General features: G+C 43.2%; 1 protein-coding gene across 3 annotated transcripts in view; it reads left to right on the forward strand.

Moving 5' to 3' along the window:
• The window catches only part of Plxna2 (plexin A2), a 197079-nt gene that overhangs the window by 115894 nt on the left and 61263 nt on the right, over positions 1-19922 (forward strand). For all 3 annotated transcript variants that reach the window (XR_373891.4, XM_006497240.4, NM_008882.2), the window contains exons 5-9: positions 10446-10546; positions 13628-13751; positions 15692-15845; positions 16369-16465; positions 18636-18750. Coding sequence is in view for 2 of the 3 variants with exons in the window: in XM_006497240.4 (XP_006497303.1) it covers positions 10446-10546; positions 13628-13751; positions 15692-15845; positions 16369-16465; positions 18636-18750 (591 nt within the window). In the remaining variant the exon portion in view is untranslated. The remainder of the gene's footprint in view (positions 1-10445; positions 10547-13627; positions 13752-15691; positions 15846-16368; positions 16466-18635; positions 18751-19922) is intronic.

Consider the following 19922-nt stretch of genomic DNA (forward strand, 5'->3'; position numbering starts at 1 on the left):
GAGAAAAAGAGGAGATAGGAGAACAAGTAAAGGAAGAAGAGACGATCCTATATAATTCTACCTTAAATGTTATCAGGACACCCACATAAGCTTGCACTTGGGCAAAATTCATCTCACATGGAGCTGTCTTAAAATGAGGTGTTGAATAGCTTATGGACATACAGATGGGTGTTTTGGGGCTTGAATGAGATTTTTTTGGCATGAGAAGGGTTTGAGACAGAGTTTCTGTGTGTCTCTGACTGTCCTAGAACTCGCTCTGTAAACCAGACTGGTCTTGAACTCAGAATGACATGTTTGGTCACTACCTCCTGAGCTCTGAGATTAAAGGTGTGTGCCTTTATATTTACATTTAATGTGTGTGTGTGTGTGTGTGTGTATTACATTTCTTTAAAACCACTAGTAACATAATCCATTGTGAAATACCAGTTGTCCATACTCATTCACATGTAACTGAGAACTTCATCTTGCTTCCCTATGAAACACTATGAGAAGCTTTCTGTACATCAGTGTAGCTATGATCAAAATTGAAAAGTTGAGTATGGTGTCTGTTGAGAATTTCTGCTTCTGTATCATTGTGAAATCAGACCAGAACTTTTGACTATTGTCAAAAGTAGCTAATTTCAGGAGCATTGATAAAATTTCCCCCCTTTAAAAAAGATTCCCAGTCTCAGTTTACATCTTAGACACCAAAGTCTGCCATTTAGTTAAGTCCCTTCAAAGGCATTCTTATCCTGTGTCCCTGACTAGTCTCCTCTTGGACTTCTTCCCTTGGCATGTCTGACCCCTAACCTCACCTTCCTATACCAAAGGCCATGGGCATTTTCTCCTATAAAGGGGATTTGGGGTCAAACTTAGCTTTGTGGCCTATTTTTCATACTTTCTCAGTCACTAGAAGTCAAGAACCATGAGTACAGGGCAAAGCCAGAGCCCAGGGTCTATTAGGCAGGAGCACAACACAGATAAATCTGAGCTCAATGTGATAAGGCTGGACTTGGACCCCATGGCTAGGAGCCTTACTGGAGGCAGTTCTTGACAAGGATCCAGTATGGATTGCAAGGATGGGACTGACCAGGTTCCTCTCCTTGGTTATGAGTAGATGCTGGCTCCATAGGGAACTAGGATATTGCTAATCTCAGGCATCCAGCTTCAAGATAGGAGATCTGTTTAAATTATTTCTTAGCTCCTTTTTTCTCAATCCTTCTCAACTCCTGTTTCCTATCCCACCTGTTTTCCCTAACTGAATAAATCCACTGTTGTCATGGAGACAACACAGCATCAGCATTACTGATGATTCTCTGTAGGTCCCTCCAGAATTCTAAACTAGAAAGGGCCTCACTTCTACCTCCCTAGTGTTTCCAGCTGAGGAGTCCTGCTGGAAAAACAGTGTGCTATTGAAAGATACTGGGGTGTCTGCTTTGTCCCTTGCCTTTCTATCCAATCTGTTTTACCTTCATTCATAGGAGACTAAGCTTAATTTGGCATTTTCAGCCCAGAACCCTAGACCCCGTACAATGATGGGATTCTGTCAGGAATCAGTAGTTGGAGGGGCTGTACTGTTCTCCAGGTATTGTCCTCTTCCTTTAGGGTAGATGAACAGGCTCAGCCCAGAGAGGCCAGGTGGAAATGCTCAAGGACACTGGCAACACTAAAAGCTGGGCCCTCCTGATACCTTCCCATGTGCATGCTGTCCCCTCTAAGAGGATTGCTATTGGAGAATGAGTTGAGTGATTGAGCACCAACTGTACACAAGTCCATTATTTATGAAGACATGTCACATATTTCTCAAAGAAGAACTGATAGTATGGTTGCTTCCATTGTGTGGAAGGAAACAAAAGTTCAAAAAGGTCTAAGCTTACTGCACTATAGGTAACATGAGCAGGAACTGAACTTGAAATGAGGACTGTCTTCTAACCACTTCTTAACCAGCATATACAGTGTCTGTTGCTCTAGAGAGAGTTCCTAAAGAGTCCAAGGCCTACCTGACTGCAATACCAGAGCAGGGCTCAGGGGGCCTTTGCTCACTAGAAGGTTGAATCACACTGTTTGTGGCTAGAGGCCTAGTTCCTATTCTTTCCATCTTGACTTCTGTAGGACCTCTGCAGAAACATAGGAAAGAGAGGAAATGTGTCTGAAAATCTCAACCAACTTTGTACTTCTCTCAGAGTGATAAATAGCTTTAATTACTCTGAATTACTCAGCCACTACCCTCTCACCCAAGTCATTAAAAATAGATTTTCTCTTTGAACTTGCTCTACCCTCAGATCTACAGATAGTCAGGAGTCTTAGGACATGACCTCAGATCAGCTCAGGGTCAGGAAGCTGTGTATTTCTGAAGCTGTAGCCACAGGCTTAAGAAGTACTTCTGGGTTTCTGGAGTTTGTACCTCATTTTTCTTAGTGGCAATGCTCATAGACTTTCATAACTTAGAGGACAGGCAGGTCCTTGATGGCATTTGATTTATTAAGTTTTAAGGATATCTGGATGTGATTATTGTTTTGTAGAGGTAGAGATCTAGTCATGAAGATAAATAATAATGACTACATTACTGGGTGTTGATTGGTAGAAAAGATGGCTGCTGAAAGTATGGACTCAGAGGAGTGCTGCCTGCCGGGTAATTCCCAAGATCATCTGGTCTGGTAGTATTACCCCACTTTGATATGGTCATCACAAAAAAGCCTAGAGCCACACTGGGAACCACAGGCCAGACAGGAATAAAATCATTCCTCTTCTTCAGGAGACTCACATGGCTGGGATCTGCTCATGGCTCTTCCATTATGGTCATCATCAGCTTATAAAACACCTCAGCAGCCAACTGTCTCTCTCTGTGATTTGTCTCTCTCTCTTTACTTTATTATCTCATTTTGTGCTCTCTGGCTTCTGATTCACCAATTAAAACACTGTTGAGATGCAGCAAAGTAGCAGAGAGGTATGTGGGAAGGATGTGCTGGCTGTCAGACCTGGAACAGTCTGGAAGGAGAAGCTTTCCTTTAATTCTTGCTCTTGCCCACTGCCTTTATGTGGGAAACAGACAGACCTGGACTCTGTTTCTTCCACTGACAAATCATGTGACCCTGACAGTTTACTTTATCTGAGACTCTGTGTTCTAATGGGAAAACAAGACTACAAGCATGTCTATATAAGGTTAAGCATAGGGAATAAATAAGATTGTACATGTCAAGTGTCTGGTATGTAGGAGCTACTAGGTCAGTGGCAGCTATTAGAAAATTGTTCTTGCTGCTTTATTTTATTCCATATCCTGTGTTGACTCCTAAGCTCAGAGCAAGGTGATGCCATCCAGCACTCTGTCAGCCACCTGATCTTACTGGAGCCTCCACACCTTTACACTGTCCCTGGGTGGCTTTGGATACCCAGTACTCAATCAGCTTTGTCCCTGTGCAGAAAAAAAGATACATGTATGTAATTTTGGATAGAGACATGACAGGCCAAGGGGGCTATAGTACAAGATAGGTCTAGAGGTGTGACTTAGAGTGGCTATCTCAAGCATACATGAGAGAATCAGAGCTATAGGTGGGCTTTCCTAGCCACTAGCAGCCTTTTACTCTCTGTGAGGACCTTGACTACCATTGGTGTAGAAACAGGATAGACCCTTTGTTGCTAGGCAGAATCCTCACTGGGCTCTCCACAGTGTTTGCAACAAGTTATAACAGTGACATGACTTGGTGGAGGCCTTCCCACCAAGACAACAAGACCCATCCCATATCCCATCAGCTAGCACCATTAGGTGCTTTCTGCTGCAGGTACAGGAGGCCTCCAACCTCCTAGACCTACTCTGCTTCAGATCTGGCCCATTGCCTCTCTCCTGAAATTTATCTTTCCTATCCCACAGCAGGAGCCTTTACAGCTTGTCTCAGGGATAAAGCCACTCCCACTCAGTGTAACAGACAGTGAAGACAACTCTTTGGTGCCTTAATTTTCTGTTGGATCCAGCCTGGATCATAGCATATAATAAAATGCAATGATCTGCTCTCTTGGAGTTGGGCAGATCAAACTGAGATCATTCTATGAATTTAACCCCCTTTGCAGTAGGCCTTTGTCTATACAGGACTCAGGGAATGATTCTCTAGTGCTGGCAGAGAAGAAAATGGGCTCAGCTGAAATCCTACAAACTTGGGTCAAAAACAATCTGTAGGGAAGGACTGCTACAAAAGGCACAAAGGGAGGAAAGAGGCCAGGGAGTCATTTCCATCAGTTTCAGCTGCTGTGTGCTTTGCCCCTGGCCCTGGGGATCAGACTGTTGTTGACTAGGGCAACTGCATGCTCCAGCCAGGCTGTCTATGACACCTCCCACCCTGTCACCTGGCTCTCAGCCATGGAGAAAGCCTGTGTTCCTTTCTTTGTGTCAGGAGCAGGGCACACATGTAGGGACAGGTGTCCCATCTGGCAGGGGGCAAGCAAATTCCAGAGAAGCAGAGGATTAGATGTTCAGTGTCTGGGGAACAGCTTTCCCTTATCCTTTCCCTCCTACTCTGTCTCTCATTTACATGGTCCCAAAGGAATCCTGTGAGACTCTGAATACTGTACTCCAGCTGCTACCCCTGCAGCAAGTGGTTAGCTACTGCCCTGGCCTCTGAGCCACTACTATACCTTGATTTTACCTCCATTATAGCTTTTACTCCACTGGAATGAGTCTTGATTCCCACTGAACTATGGGTTCTAACAGGGTAAAGAATGCACCCCTTTGTCTCACAAATTAGATGACCAAAAGGTTCATTGAACACCTGGGACTCAGGCATGATCTATATCACAGAAGTCTTCTACTTTCAAGTCAGGTGTTCATCTGGAAGGTACAGGTATCAAAACCACTTTTCTCCTTCCAGGTTTTCATACAGGGTAGCAGATGAACACTAGTGTTCTGTCCTTTTGGACAGTCAGCTTTGAGGTCTTGCTCTATTACTTCTGGGAATTCTTGCATCTAGAAATTTATGCATTTCTCTGTAGACAGAAACTGTGCAAGGCATCTGCCCAGTGTGAGTATGGAAGTTTTATCAGGGTCCCAGAATCATCCTGTCTCAGGAATGGTCTTCAAGAACTTCAGGAACAAGGAAGATTCAAGTAGCTTCCCCCAGAGACTTATCCCCACAGCCAATCATAATCCTAGGATATCCCTAATGAGCCCAGTGTACTGAGTGGAGAGAGTTGGGGGAAGAGACCCCACATGTATACCCCACTGAGCCCTACTAATTAAGGTTCCAGAAGGCACCAACAATGCAGGGCCCCCTGGGCCACAGGAGCTAAGAACATAGCATGAGTCATCTTTAATTAGGACTATTTCTTAAGTAAATGACTTAATAGGACAGTTATATTCATTAGAAGTGTAATTATAAGACATAAGCTCAAACAGGAAAGAATGTGGAGTGTGAGGGTGGAACCCAGTCAGAGGTAGTAGCTCATGGGTGCCAGGGAGGCAGCAGGCATGCAGGGGCAGGAGATGATGCCCTTCTGTCCGAGTCTTCCCATATAATTCATCTCAGAACTCCTAAGCCAATCCAGGAATCTGAGATCCCAGTACTCACTGGAGGAGCTTTAGCCTAGTTAAGATGAAGTAATAAGCAAACACTGACTAAAGAATCAAGGAGTGCTCCATTAAACTCTGAATTGGCCCTGGAAAAGCCCTGCTCACAATATATCATACCCACTTTAGGAAAAAAAACAAAAAAAACAAAAACGCCCATTCTCCTGAGGCCTGAGGCCTGGCTCTATCTGGTTCTAGCAAGTGCAAGACTACCTCCTGGGCTCCACACAGGTCTGCCCCAAACTTCTCAGGTCTGAACTTGGATACTTGAAGATTCCAAGGACTAAGACTTAAAAGGACCTAATTTCTCAAGCAAGGTATGGTAGCACACAAAGGCAGGAGGAAGGAGATTTCCTGCCTAAGCTACCTAGAAAGACCTTGTCTCCAAAACTAAACTAAAATAAAGCTAAACATCTGATGGAGGAAGCTCGTTTCTCCTTGGGTTTGAAGAAGTCCCCAGAATTCTTTTGTTTGCATCCAGGCTCTTAAAACATTACTTCTTCCCATAGCCTAAGGGCAGTCTGGTTCTTATTTATCCTGACCCCAAGACCTGCCATTTAAAAATGTCCTAAAGAAGCTTAAGTCAGCTGTGCCAGAGGCTTCTAAATGTCAGCACACCTACAAACCAACTGGAAAGATGGAGGTCTGACTGAGCAGGCCTGGACTTTGTTGTCTAACCTTATGGTGCTAAAAGTGGTTGTAATTCAAGGACTGTGCATTGAGAGCACAGCTCCTTGGTAGACCCTATTATAAAAGATATTCTTTTGACCTGTGAAAAACAGACTAAGGAGTTCAGAGACTTTCTGCAGTCTAGCTCCTTTGGTCTACCATAGCCTTACCAAGGAAACTCAAGCCCACATTTCTAATTCATACCTTGCCACCTTGTCCTCATACTGGCTCCTAAGAAACTCTGCTTTTCTGGGATGCAGGTCTATCCTCCTGAAATATATTAAAGATATTCATCCTGAAGGACCCAGGCCATGCCAAGACTTACACAAAATCCCCCTGGTGGCACAGGCAGACAGACCAAATGTTGGTCACAGACAGAAACTTCAGGCTTGGTTGCCACTTTCCTAGTAGCTACATTTCAAACAGTAAAAGATCTCATTTAACCTAATATATGCAAAACATTAACTTTTGGAGATGTCAATATCAAATTCCTAGTGTGATGTTTGCTTTTTTTCTTTACCAAATCTTCAGGATCAGTATACATTAGATATTCATAGCACACCTCAGTTTGGACTAGCGCTCTCAAATATTCAAAAGGCACACAGGGTTAGTGATGGTCATATTAGATAATGAAGACACCAGTGTCTTTCTTATCCCAGAATTCCCTCTGTCTTTTTTCATGTTACCCCTAGAATATAGCACTTTGGTCTTGTGATAGCTCATGGATTGTTTGAAGTAATAGCTTTGTTTTAATGCTGGTTGTTTGTTTGCTTGTTTGTTTGTTTGTTTGTTTGTTTTTATTCTCCTGAAGTGTGTACTACTAGCCCATATGGAGAACCAGACCAAAAGCACTAGCTGATGGGTGAAATTAAAGTTATGTGACAGTATACACAGGGCAGGTCCATGGGAGCTTCCTACTGTAAGGATCTCCTCCCAGTCTCTCTGGCAGCTGTCGCTCTGATTTGTGCCTAGCTTGTAGATCATAAAGAATAATGCAAGTTCTCAAGCCCTCCCTCCTTCTAAGTTTCCTGTTTCACTCTACTCTGCCTTAAAAAAAAAAAAAGTCACACCAGGAGGGCCCAGGAAACAGGAAAAATAGTTGTGCTGTTGGTTTCATGTTTGGAGAAGAACAGGGTTTCACTATCTCCATGGCACTTGGCATGAAAGTGGGCTTTGTTGCCAGAGACACTGCTTTCATTCAAGGCCCCCGTTCCCAGCTGCTGAGAGCTGGGCTGTGTTTTGACAGACGGGCTGAATGTAATGCAGACAGTTGTTTTAATTTCCAGCCAGATGCAGACATCACTCACAAGGAGCCCAAAACCCAAAAAAGGGAATGGGCACTGGACTGATGCTCTTAGGCCTTGCAGAGTAGACCAGAGCAGGCCAACAGAAACCTATTGAGCACTGGATTCCCAGATATCCTGAGAGATTTAGAATCATGAGGCCTGCCTGGGCTTGGCACCCACTTCTCCAGGAGACATCTGTCAGAAAGGTGCTTCTTGTAGGTGTTGCCAACTGTGAGGAGGTTTCAAGGGTTTTTCTTTGGTAGTGATAACTGGATGTTTTCTTTCAGTTGTCAGATGTGGAAGTCTTGAGCTGGAAAGCTCCATAGGAAAAGCATTTACTGCACAAGCTCAGATCCCTAGAATTCACATAAAGCTGGGCTTGGTAACATGGTTTAGAATCCCAGTGCTACTTCAGCAGGATTCTAGGGGAAGGGAGGGAGTTCTAGGAGAAACCCTGGAAACCCACAGGCCAGCTACCTTGTTGTATATCTTAGTGAACAACATGAGCAGTTGCAAACAAAGTAGGAAGCAAAAACTTGCTCCTGAAATTGTCTTCTGACCACATGTTCACTATGGCAAATACATGCCTGCATTTACAGACACACACACACACACACACACACACATGTATATATATATATGTGTGTATGTGTGTGTGTGTATATATATATATATATATATATATGTATATATATATGTGTGTGTGTGTATGTGTGTGTATAACATATGCACATATATACTATACACACACACATATATATGCATATAAATATATAGCATATGCACATATATACCATATATACATACACAAAAACACAAAGATAAAACTATTTTAAATATTTTAAAGAAATAGTCTCAAGGAGATATGAGTAAATACAGATAAAATTTTTGGATAACAGTCTTCTTTCAGGGCTAAATTCCCTTTCACAGCCTCCAAAGGAATATCACCCTGCTTGCCACTCATTACCATGATGAGTAGTATATTTTAGACAAAGTGACTATTGCAGATCAGACAGTCCTAAATTTGTTATGTCAAGCTTTCTCGTCTGATACTGTAAATCTGTTTCAGTGGTCCATGATATCATTAGCCTCTTTCCCTATTACATCACCCTAACAGGTCATATCAGACTGATCTACAATCAGCTTAAACCCTCAGATATATTATGCTTGAGGTTTTTAAACCAAGATTTCACAACCTACACTTGAGGTGTCTACTTTTTAAACAGAATTTCCAGATTTTATGCTTACTTTCCCTACATCTTATTTCCTTATCAAGGAAGTTTGACTTTTAAGGCTCAACATATTAAGTGTTATAGTGTACTAAGAGTGGGTAGGCCTAGAATGACATACTGCCTCTCCAAGTCTACAAGTTCAAGTTAGAATGAACTTATCTGTAACTTTTGCCCATGATAACCCTTCAGTTTGAAAAGTCTTTTGGGTCTTTCCATCTGCTGGCTCTTCTTTTCATATCCTCTTCTCCCTTCTCCTCTTCCTTATTCTCCCCTTCCTCTTTCTCCTTCTATTTCTATTATTTTTATAAGACTGAGTTTTTCTTTGTAACCCAGACTAGCCTGGAATTCACTATGTAGCACAGGCTAGGTAACTTATATATAATACTCCTATCTCAGCTCCCACTCAAAACTCAAGTGCTAGAATTCCAGACATGTGCCAGCATGCTCAGCTGGATATATTCTCATCTTTGAAGACTTGCCCTTAACCTCTGTCTCCATATTTTTGACAGATTAGCCTGAATGCCCTTCATCTGAGCTCCCACAGCACTTAGTGCTCACACCAATACTGAGCAACACACAGAGCAAATCTCAGTTAGGGAACTGTGGACTCCTGTGAACTGTTGGGCTTTGTACTGGCTGATTCTGTGCCATTTGTTGTGGATTCTCTATAGCTGAACATCAAGGCTGCCACAGAACTGGCATTCAATCAGTTTCCCCTGAGTTTACCATGTTAGATCCATGCTAATCCTCTGGAAAGGATTTTGTGAACATGCTCCCCTTAGATCTGTATTTTCCTGCCAGTAGCAGAATGTTGTCACTGGGCTGGCTGCAGGTCACATTTTCACCTGGGCTCACACTTCTAGTAGGTGACAGTCCTTTATGGCCTAGCAAATGAATTTGTATTTCCAACCCAGCATGCATGTTTGCAACTCAGAAGCCTCTTACCCAGCCAGCAACAGACACCTAAGATATGTCAAATGGAAAACTCCAACCCTCTAGCCCTTTTGCTTGGCCTTTGTTGTCACATGTGCTGGGCAGGTGCAGGAGAGTGGTGTCCACACGCACCCTACTCAGGAGCTTGCCCAGGCTCCTCCAGAAAACCAGGAGGGCTTTCAAAAGCTAGGCTTTTTAAAGGGGGTTTGCAAGGGGGGGGGTGTGCTTGATCTGCAATTTCCCACTAACCAGGCAAAGCAGAATCAAACAGGCAGCTCTTCTCTGTGGAGATTCCCATTTTGCCAGACTTTCCAAAGAATGGGAGATTTACTAGAGAAACTGAATGCAGACATCAGAGAATGGGATAATTGGATCCAGGTGGTACACTTGGTTGGCTATGAATATTATTTCATGGGAAAAGTTTCTTCCCCCACCCCATGTGTGCAGTGCAGGAAGGATGTCTCAGCCCAAGCCCAGCTGAAAGCTCTTCAGAGATGAGTTTGTGCCACTCAATAGCCTTTTAGCAGAATTAACCATTTTCAACACTTGTCAGGCTCTCGAAAAGACACTGATAGAAAGAAGCAATAGGCTGGAGGATTTTCTTTCTACCCTTGGTAAAAATCAAAGAGTCTGGAGCGACCATTGAGATACTTCCTGTTTAGGGTTAGCCTCTTCAGATTTGCCCACAATGAGATGGAAATACCTTAGGGGGAATAAAGGAGAGAATTTTGAAATGTATCTTCAATTTGTCACAACATGACCTTCCCATGTTCCTTTTCCTCTCTCTGCCAGGTCACCAGGGTCCCTGTTGAATCATGTGAACAGTATACAACTTGTGGAGAGTGTCTAAGCTCAGGGGATCCTCACTGTGGCTGGTGTGCCCTGCACAACATGTAAGTTTGTGGTGTTCAGAGGTGGTCCTAGCATGCAGAAGACTGGGGGTTTCCTGGTGTGGTTGACTGGACAGTAAAGGAATTTCCCTCTTTTGAACAGTAGAGATTATAAATGAGACACAATGTGGAAGATAGTGAGAGGCCACAGGATTTGCTTCCTGCATGCAGTTCTTTGCTCATCCTCTCAGCAACTTTAAAACCACATGACTGTGTTCTCATGTGATTGTGAAAAGTCACAGGGCAACTGTAGAATCCTAAAACTTCCCAAAGCCTCTTGCATTGTCTGGACAAGAAGCTGGGCTAAGGCTTACAGACCAGATGGTAGGACGCCAGAACTTGGAATTTGCACTCCAGCTTGCTGCTGTGTGACCCTAGGTGGGTCCCCTGACAACTCTGGGTCTCCATTTCTCCTTTGCCTATTTCACAGGTGAACTGTGAAACCTAAATGAAATAATAAGTGCTTTGGAAATAATGAAGAGGCAATACAAATCAAAATAATTATTAAGGTCTCTGTACCCTTGGGAGGACCCTTCTGGCCTCTTTATTTCATGATTCCAAGAAGTCTGCACTGCATCCAACTGGCCACATATTCCTATTCAAATACATCCCCACCATTGAACAACAGCTCAATAGAAATGCAAAATCACACTTAAACTTCCTAATTCGAGGAGCCCCAGAGGAAGAGAAAAAGGGTGAAAGCCCTAAAACGGGAGCCTGGCTAGGGATTCTGTTGCCCAATAGTGATGGAAACTCCATGGCGCCATGCCAGCTAGCAAAGCGTTTCTATGAAATGTGCTGGGTTTGGGGTGGAGGCGGAGGCAGAGGGCCAGAGTTCAGGGTCCTGCACAATAGCTCTTGGCTTTCAGCCTCTGCAGCAGGTGTTGGGAGGGCTCTGGAGAGAGGGAGGAAGGGAGGCTTCACAGATGCAAAATCTGGACTGGATTTAAGTCCACTAACAAAGGATTGAGTCTCTGCTTGGGTTTTGGAGGTAAGGGACTTCTGAAAAAGTGTTACAAAAGTGACATCAACAAAACCTGGACAGTAAGTTATCATGTAAATCAGTCAGGGGGTCAAGATGCCAGAGCCAGCAACTCTGCTACAGGAATGGAAAAGCTGGTAAATTTGTCAAGTTTCAGTGTGCCTGACCCAAGAATCTGCAGGCTCTTTCTCTGAGAATACAGAGAATGAGCTACATAGAAATGCCCAGGCTTTAGACCCTCACTCATAGATACATAGAAATGCCCAGGCTTTAGACCCTCACACTCTGCAATAGTTATTCACCTGTCCCATGTACATACATCCTGCTCCATCTTCCCTCCCTGCCTTTCTCTCCAGGCTTCAGTGCCTGTTACACTCTGCATATATAGAAAGAATGCAGTAGAATTACAGATTGGAGTTACTGTTTATTTTCTCCAGCTTATATCAGCATCTATTATTAGATCAGTAATGACCCCATCTCTCAACTACCCTAGAACACCTCATCCTTCTCCTGATCCAGGTCAGCTGTGTCTTCTAGAAGGATGGAACTCTTATCAAGATAGCCCAGATTTCCTCTGCTCACTCAACTCCTCACTTATCTTCAGGGAATCTTCCCCACCTCCCTGGGTACACACCTTCCAGCCATTCTACCTAGCAAGCTTGCCTGGGGGTAGGAGCTGCACCTGTTGTATGCAGGTTTCTCATTACCTGGCATTCATATCTTCAGGAGACCCTCTTGCACTCTTCTCCCACCTACCCCAAGACTGCCCATCTAGCAGGACCACGAGGACCCAGCAACTTCAGCCTCAGGCCTGAAAGCCAGCCTCTTCTAAAGCAGTAGAGGATTGAGGCAGAGGGCTGATAACAGAACCTCTGGGTCCCAGGAGATTCAAACCCTCCTGTCGCTTCTGTATTGTTTGCCCCTACAAGTGTTATTGTCTCCCAGACTATTTATCTCTGTTAGAGTTGTTGCCATAAATAGTATGATTCTTTCAAATAGAGTCATTTCAGTTAGTCAATGAGATAAAGGCTCTAGTCAAGAGCTCACTTTAAAGCCATCATAAGGATTCACTTAAACCCCCATAATTCTTCCTTTGACAGCACTCACATTTGAATCCATTATGTACTTGGAAGGAAAGAGGGGAGGAGCTTGGGTACTCAGAGTAGGAAATACTGTTTGACTATGTAGTACTGTACTATGTGACTATTTGGTTTGGAGCTACACTGGCCCTGAGCCTGTCCCATAAGACACAGCAGGTAGTAGCCCTAAGCTTCTGAGTTCAGGCAACACCTCACTTACCTGCCACCATGGAATGAGGACCTTGTGAAGCCAGAGATGATTTCAGAAGAAATGGCCATGTAGGCTTTCTGACACAAGCAACCCTGGATACCTGCTTTATTTGTCTCTGACTTAAGGCATTATTTCATGACACAAACATTCATTTAAAATATAGCATGTGACAGGTAGAATATCTCATTGAATAAAACGTGGATTCTTCTCTTAAAGAACTATTAATCCAGCAAACCATCATATGCATCCTGTCTCACAACAAAGACCCTTGCCTGTTAACACCCTAGGGGGTAAATGATAATGTTATTCATCATTATTATTAATTTCAGTATTTCAAGGGCTAGCATGAGGATACATCCACTAAATGCCAGGCTGCATTCTGAGTACTTCTGCACTTTACTCTTAGAGTAGCCTTACAAAGTAGGGTATTATCATCCTTGCTAATTTAAGGATGAGAAAACAGAGAAGAGAAAGATTAAGTAACTAGACCAGCGAGACCCAGCTAGCAGGTAACAGGCCTGGTATTAGAGACTTACACTCTAGTTGTAGGGTTCATGTTCAGAGCTGTCCTTCTTAAGTACCCCAAATTTCTTACCTAAGCATTCCACATGGTGTTCTTTATACCTAACCAGCATCTTGGCTTGGAATTAATACCCCTTTCTGTGAAATAACATTAGCTACATGTGACAGTGGATACCTGAGAATACAGTGAAAGTCATCACAAGGCAACAAGGTATAGTGCTGGGGCAGCAATATACTCTTACCACAGGGACAGTGGAGCCATGACCTCTTATGAATTTGTGTTCATGTAGGTGCTCCCGAAGAGACAAATGCCAACGGGCCTGGGAAGCAAATCGATTTGCTGCCAGTATCAGCCAGTGCATGAGCCTTGAGGTACACCCCAACAGCATCTCTGTGTCAGATCACAGCCGGCTGGTGAGTACACAGCAGGGAGGACCGACCGGAGCACAGAGCAAACTTCTTTTATACCTGCATTTCAGTGCTAATATCACACACACACACACTCACACACACACACACACACACACACACACACACACTCACACACACACTCACACACACACACACACACACACACACACACTCACACACACACACACACACACTCACACACTCACACACACACACACACACTCACACACACACACACACACACTCACACACACACACACTCACACACACACACACACACTCACACACACACACACACACACACACTCACACACACACACACTCACACACACACACACACACACTCACACACACACACACACTCACACACACACACACACACACACTCACACACACACACACACACTCACACACACACACACGCGCACACACACACACACACACTCACACACACACACACACACTCACACACACTCACACACACACACACACACACTCACACACGCACACACACTCACACACACACACTCACACACACACACACACACTCACACACACACACACTCACACACACACACACACACTCACACACACACACACACACTCACACACACACACACACACGCACACACACACACACACACACTCACACACACACACACACACACACACTCACACACTCACACACACACACACACACACACACACACACACACCTCTTAGGTAACTCTTGTTGTTAAGGGTATAGTCACCACATTCTGCAAATTTATTATCCACAAATCTGTTTTGTAAATCTGAAATTTGGATTTAGCTACAAAAAAATCTATGATATCATACAGCATATTCTTAGGACATGGTATGATTTCTGTCTTCTGTTAATTATTCAAGAAAGCCTTAGCTTGCCACTGTGCTTGGCAGAGGCAGAAAAGAGATTAAAAGAAGACTGAGACTCATTCAAAGTGTATGCTTAAAAAGGATATTAAACATAATAAAATAACCACCTGTCAAGGTATAACTCAAAATATTCCATGTCCTTAGGCCATAACTGCATTTTCATTGTGAAGGTTTTATGAGCTTCATGAATGTTAATTAGCTAATGAAACTTCTATAGTTTTGGTTCATTCATACCCCCACTAAGAGGTTTTAGCTGCAGTGATGCTAATGAAACAATCAGGGGAGGCTGAGCCTATTGTGAGAGCTGAGGACAAACTAATTGAAAAGTGGCTTGAGTTCAAAACAACATTTTCCAAATTCAGAAAGTCTATTTTTTACCATTACAGTGAAACTCTGCAAACTTAGAGATGCTGGAAACTGCTGTTCTAGACTGGATAGTAGATATTATTTATCCATCAGTGAACCTTCTCTGATTCCCTGGACATCTTGTGAGCCTCCTGCCCCACACCAGTGCACTGCTGAAAAGTAGAAGGGCCAGAGAAAAGAGAGGACCAGAAACTCTGGGGCACACAGTTTGCAAATAAATGGTTGAGTGGTAACCAGGGCAAGGATCTACTTTCTCCTACCAGCCTAGCTCCATACCTGGCCAGCCTCCACCCTGGTAAAACTCACACTCCCAGGAGCTCAGGCTAAGGCCTGTGGTAAAGGCCTAAGTTTATGACTCATTTGCAGGTCCCTCTGTGCATTGCAGCTAATTTCCAAGTCACATAGAGCAGAGTCTGAGAATGTTGGTACAAATCTCCTAACTTCCTTGAACACCAAGTGCTTTCCAATGCTGGACAAGATTTAGTCTTTCTAATAATAATCTTTATGAAGACTAGTGACCCCACACAACACGCAACCACTTGTTATTCTAATTGTTTAGTGTCAGAGATGGAAGATCATTAGACCAGTGCCCTTCTTTGTATCAGGGAGGTTCCTGAGCAATAGGTTCCGACAGGGAACCTTGCCTGGTTCCTTGTTCTCCTGAGTCCTTGCTTCTCCCACAGCTCAGCCTGGTTGTGAATGATGCTCCCAACCTCTCTGAAGGTATTGCTTGTGCCTTTGGGAATCTGACTGAGGTGGAGGGACAGGTATCTGGGAGTCAAGTCATCTGCATCTCACCTGGACCCAAGGATGTCCCTGTCATCCCTCTGGATCAAGGTAAGGATTATGTCAAAAGAGCCATGGGTGCCATGGTGAGCTTAGGAGTCACAAATATAGACATGAAGCTACCTGACCAATATTTACATACCAGATGCTAATAATGGTTTATGCATCTTGTTTGAGTTTGAAAACACATAGCTATGCCCAAGGTGAGATTAAAGGAGGAAAATGTTCATTCTTCCTAGGCTGAAAATGTATAATGTGAACTGTGCCCATTTCCTGTCCTTTCTAGAAACAGGTGGGATTTGGGCAATAGATTGCTTTGAGCTTTCTCCACAGAACTTGGTTTGAATGATTCTTGAGATAATATTCTGAAATTCTCTCAGTAATTGATCATGCCTAACTAAGCCAAGGAACTCAGGGAATCTATTATTGAGGGACAGACTGAGATTCTCTGGGAGAAAAATAGGTTCGGGCAGGCTTTCTCTACCATCTGTGCTCCTAGGTGGCTCTATGACATGGCCTTCCCCTCAGGGTGTTCAGTGGGCCCCAGGTTCTCTCACTCTGTCTTTTCTTGCAGACTGGTTTGGCCTAGAGCTGCAGCTGAGATCCAAAGAGACAGGAAAGATCTTTGTCAGCACCGAATTCAAGTTCTATAACTGCAGTGCCCACCAACTGTAAGCATGCTTCAAAAGGAGACTTGTCTGGGTCTGGATGTGGGTATGGGGTTCTACTTCTTCCTTCTAGGGCAAGACTTGTTCAGTAGTAACATTGAAGTCTCTCTATCAGGGCTGGCACATGTTAATTTAAATGGCAGTCATTCATCTCAGCCCCTAATTTCATTTCTTTGGCCCCACCCTAGTATACCATCTGAAGCAAGGATGGTAAGAAGAGGGTCCTGACCTAGAAGCTGTAAAAAGAGGCCTTCACTTCAGTCACTTGGCAGTGGCTTTGAAGGCAGGGATTGCAGTGGGTGTGAAAGAGTCTGCTATGCACACAAAGGAGAACAGGTTTAAGAAGCAGCCTTTCTCAGTATCCAATGAGAAGGCCTGTGCTGGAAGAGGCCAAAGAGGTTTTAACTTCAGTGTGCAACATATCCCTCCTTAATATATGTTATGAGCAGGACAGAACAAAAGGAACAAAAGGTGGAAAATGGCTAGAGGCAACTAAGGCAGGGCAAGGAGACTGAAACAGAACTAGATAAAAATGACCACTAACCCACTAAATTTTAGCCCCCAGATAACCCAGCTTGGGTATTACAGACTTTTTTGAGTGAGGACCTGTCAGCCTTCATAATCTAAGACAGTGGTAACAGAATCTATTGTTTGTGAGATAGCAATCCAGTGTGAAGTCACCACATTCAGTGATGTATTTCTATATCAAGGAAGATGCTGTCTGTCACAGGCAGCAAGTTTTAGCAGAGTTTCCTTGACAGCCAGGATTCTATTTTATTTCTCAACATATCTTACCCTTCTCTACTCCTGGCATTCTATTAAATGTCACAGTATCAAGTTCAGTTCCCCTCCTTTTTAGTATGGTAAGCTGAGACCCTTAAACAGTAAGTGTTCCAGTGAAAGTGATAAAATCAGACAGTAGAAGACTCAGGTTAGAAACCAACAAATACCATTTCTTTTAACCTAGACTATATTCGTGTTCTTCTTGTTGAATCATATATATTCTCAAAAATCTATTAGTGATGGAGTACATGAAATAGCATTGACTCAAACTCAAGAAACAAAGTGATTTTAGAACATGACTGACCTTGGGTGTGCATGGCTAGAAAAAAGTCCTTTCTAGGGTGTGTATGGGCACAGTCACCTCTTCCTTGGTCTTACTAGCCTGAGACCCCTGAATGGACTATAGTCCCTACCACCCAGACTTAATAAGAACCCCACCAGGTGGCGCCAGATTGCAGACTTATTTCTGTTCATAACAGCTTAGTATAATTCTGAATACAGAAACTGAGGAAGAGGAAGACCAGAACTCTCAGTACATTTCTATCACAGTGGTCTGCACACACACAGAGCCTCCAGATGATCTCAAAAAGAAAGGAGTGCTCTCTTTGGGAAGAGCATATACGCCATAGGTATTGGTTATTTCTCCATGCTAGGGCCATTAGTGATAAGGGGCAAAGTTACCATTCAAGAATGTAACACAATATAGAAACCATGAGTGTTGGGAACCAAATTGCTAATAGTCAAATGTTATTCAAGTTGTTGAAATAATAGGTGATTTAACTTCTTGGAAATAATGATCACATTTAACATTCTTTTGAAAAAACAAACAAACATTTCCCATATATTATCTCACAACACCAAACAACCCTGAGGACCACACAGGAATGTTTTGGAACAGACTGATGAAGAAACGTCAATGCACAGAGTGAGTGACTTACTCAGGTTGCCATCAGAGCTGGCAGCAGAATCCATAATACCAGATCTGCCTGAACTCTGCCTCTCTGCTTTTTCAGCTAGCTGCTCTGACTGATAACTCATAGTATACTGGCATTAACTACCAGCAATAAGAGTTTTAGAAATTTAATTTATAGTATTTACCAATTTCCATGGTTTCAATGCTTCGACCATAGTCAATTTCAGTCCATTAGAGTAAAATTCTAGCTTGCAAAATTCCTGAAAATATAAACCAGCACACTACTGTTTTGTAGGTTAAAGTATTCCCACTGTTGTTCCAGTTTATTGCTAAGTTTCTGGCCCCATGAACATCTCAGATGCAGAATCCACATTTTCAGCACTAGATGGTCCCCTAGTTTACCTTCCCAAGAGTGAGATGAAAATGTAAAGATAACAGCCTTCCTTTATGACAGGCCCTCTTATTCTCTCCTTGCAGGTGCCTGTCCTGTGTTAACAGCGCCTTCCGCTGCCATTGGTGCAAGTACCGTAACCTCTGCACACATGACCCCACTACCTGTTCCTTCCAGGAAGGCAGGATCAATGTTTCAGAGGTAAGAACATTCTCTGTGGCATGACAACATTCCCCCAAAAGCAGTCTCCTTGCATCCTAAATGGTCTGTCCAGTGGCTTAACCATCTCTTGTCCTGTCCTATTTTGGTCACCTTATCAGAGATTCTGCATGTTATAAATAAATGATACTATAAGGTCCAATAAAGTAGCAACAGAAGGCCCCCAAAAGAGGCTAAAACTGCTAGACTACTAAGACTGTATTCAAGAGTGTAAAGGTGATTGCTACTTGAAACTAAAAGCTCGGAGGAAGCATACCCAACAAATAGACTCCATGCTCTGAGAGACTGTAATGAATGCTATCTATTCTTTGAGCCTAGCTCTTTGCTTGGCTGTAGACTTACTGTGCTTCAATAGAACATTCACTCTCAACCATTTTTTCATGCCAACTTTTCATCCAACTCTAAAATTCAATGATTCTTTGACTCTGATGTATTACTGGGTGGGTGGCCTTGGAGACAGAAAGAAATCCAGCTAGCAAAAAGCACCGAGCATTGCCAAAAGTCCTATTATATTATCTAGTTGAAGCTCCTTCCCTAAAGTCTGACCTGCCTTTGTCATTGATACAGTAAAATATCATGTTCATCTTTGCTGTGAATATTCCACTTAATACCAATTATTCACAAAGCTTGTGTCTCTCACATTCCTGAATATGCCTCAGCTCCATGAAGCCTGCTTCTCAATTTCCCATTCTTTTGTCTATTTTTTCGTGCCCAGGGGCAGCCAATTAGAACTAGACAATTAGTACCTTGTACACACAACTCACACCACCACCACCACCACCCACACACACACTTTTTTCAGTATTTTAGAAAAACTTGCAGATATTAAGGAGTGACTGTGAAATTCTCATATACTACTGTAGCCTTTCTAGGTATATTTCCCTCCTGCACTGAACTAGAAGCTGCTTAAAGCAAAGGCCACGTCTTATTTTTAAGTCCTAATCCTTTATCAGTGAATGTTTGTAGAATGCACACATGGGGAAAATGGTGAACAGTGAATGACCTCTGTACCTAAGTGTAAGTAATGGGGACTGCTACTCGTCAATGGTATTCTAAAATGAATTTCTTGGTTCTCCCAATTTTTACAGTTGTGCTGGTTGTTTGTATGGCTAACCATAAAGTAGACCTTGAAGTGTTTGGAAACAGATATACCT

The sequence above is a fragment of the Mus musculus genome, chromosome 1, assembly GCF_000001635.26.
Source record: "Mus musculus strain C57BL/6J chromosome 1, GRCm38.p6 C57BL/6J".
Lineage (NCBI taxonomy): Eukaryota > Metazoa > Chordata > Mammalia > Rodentia > Muridae > Mus > Mus musculus.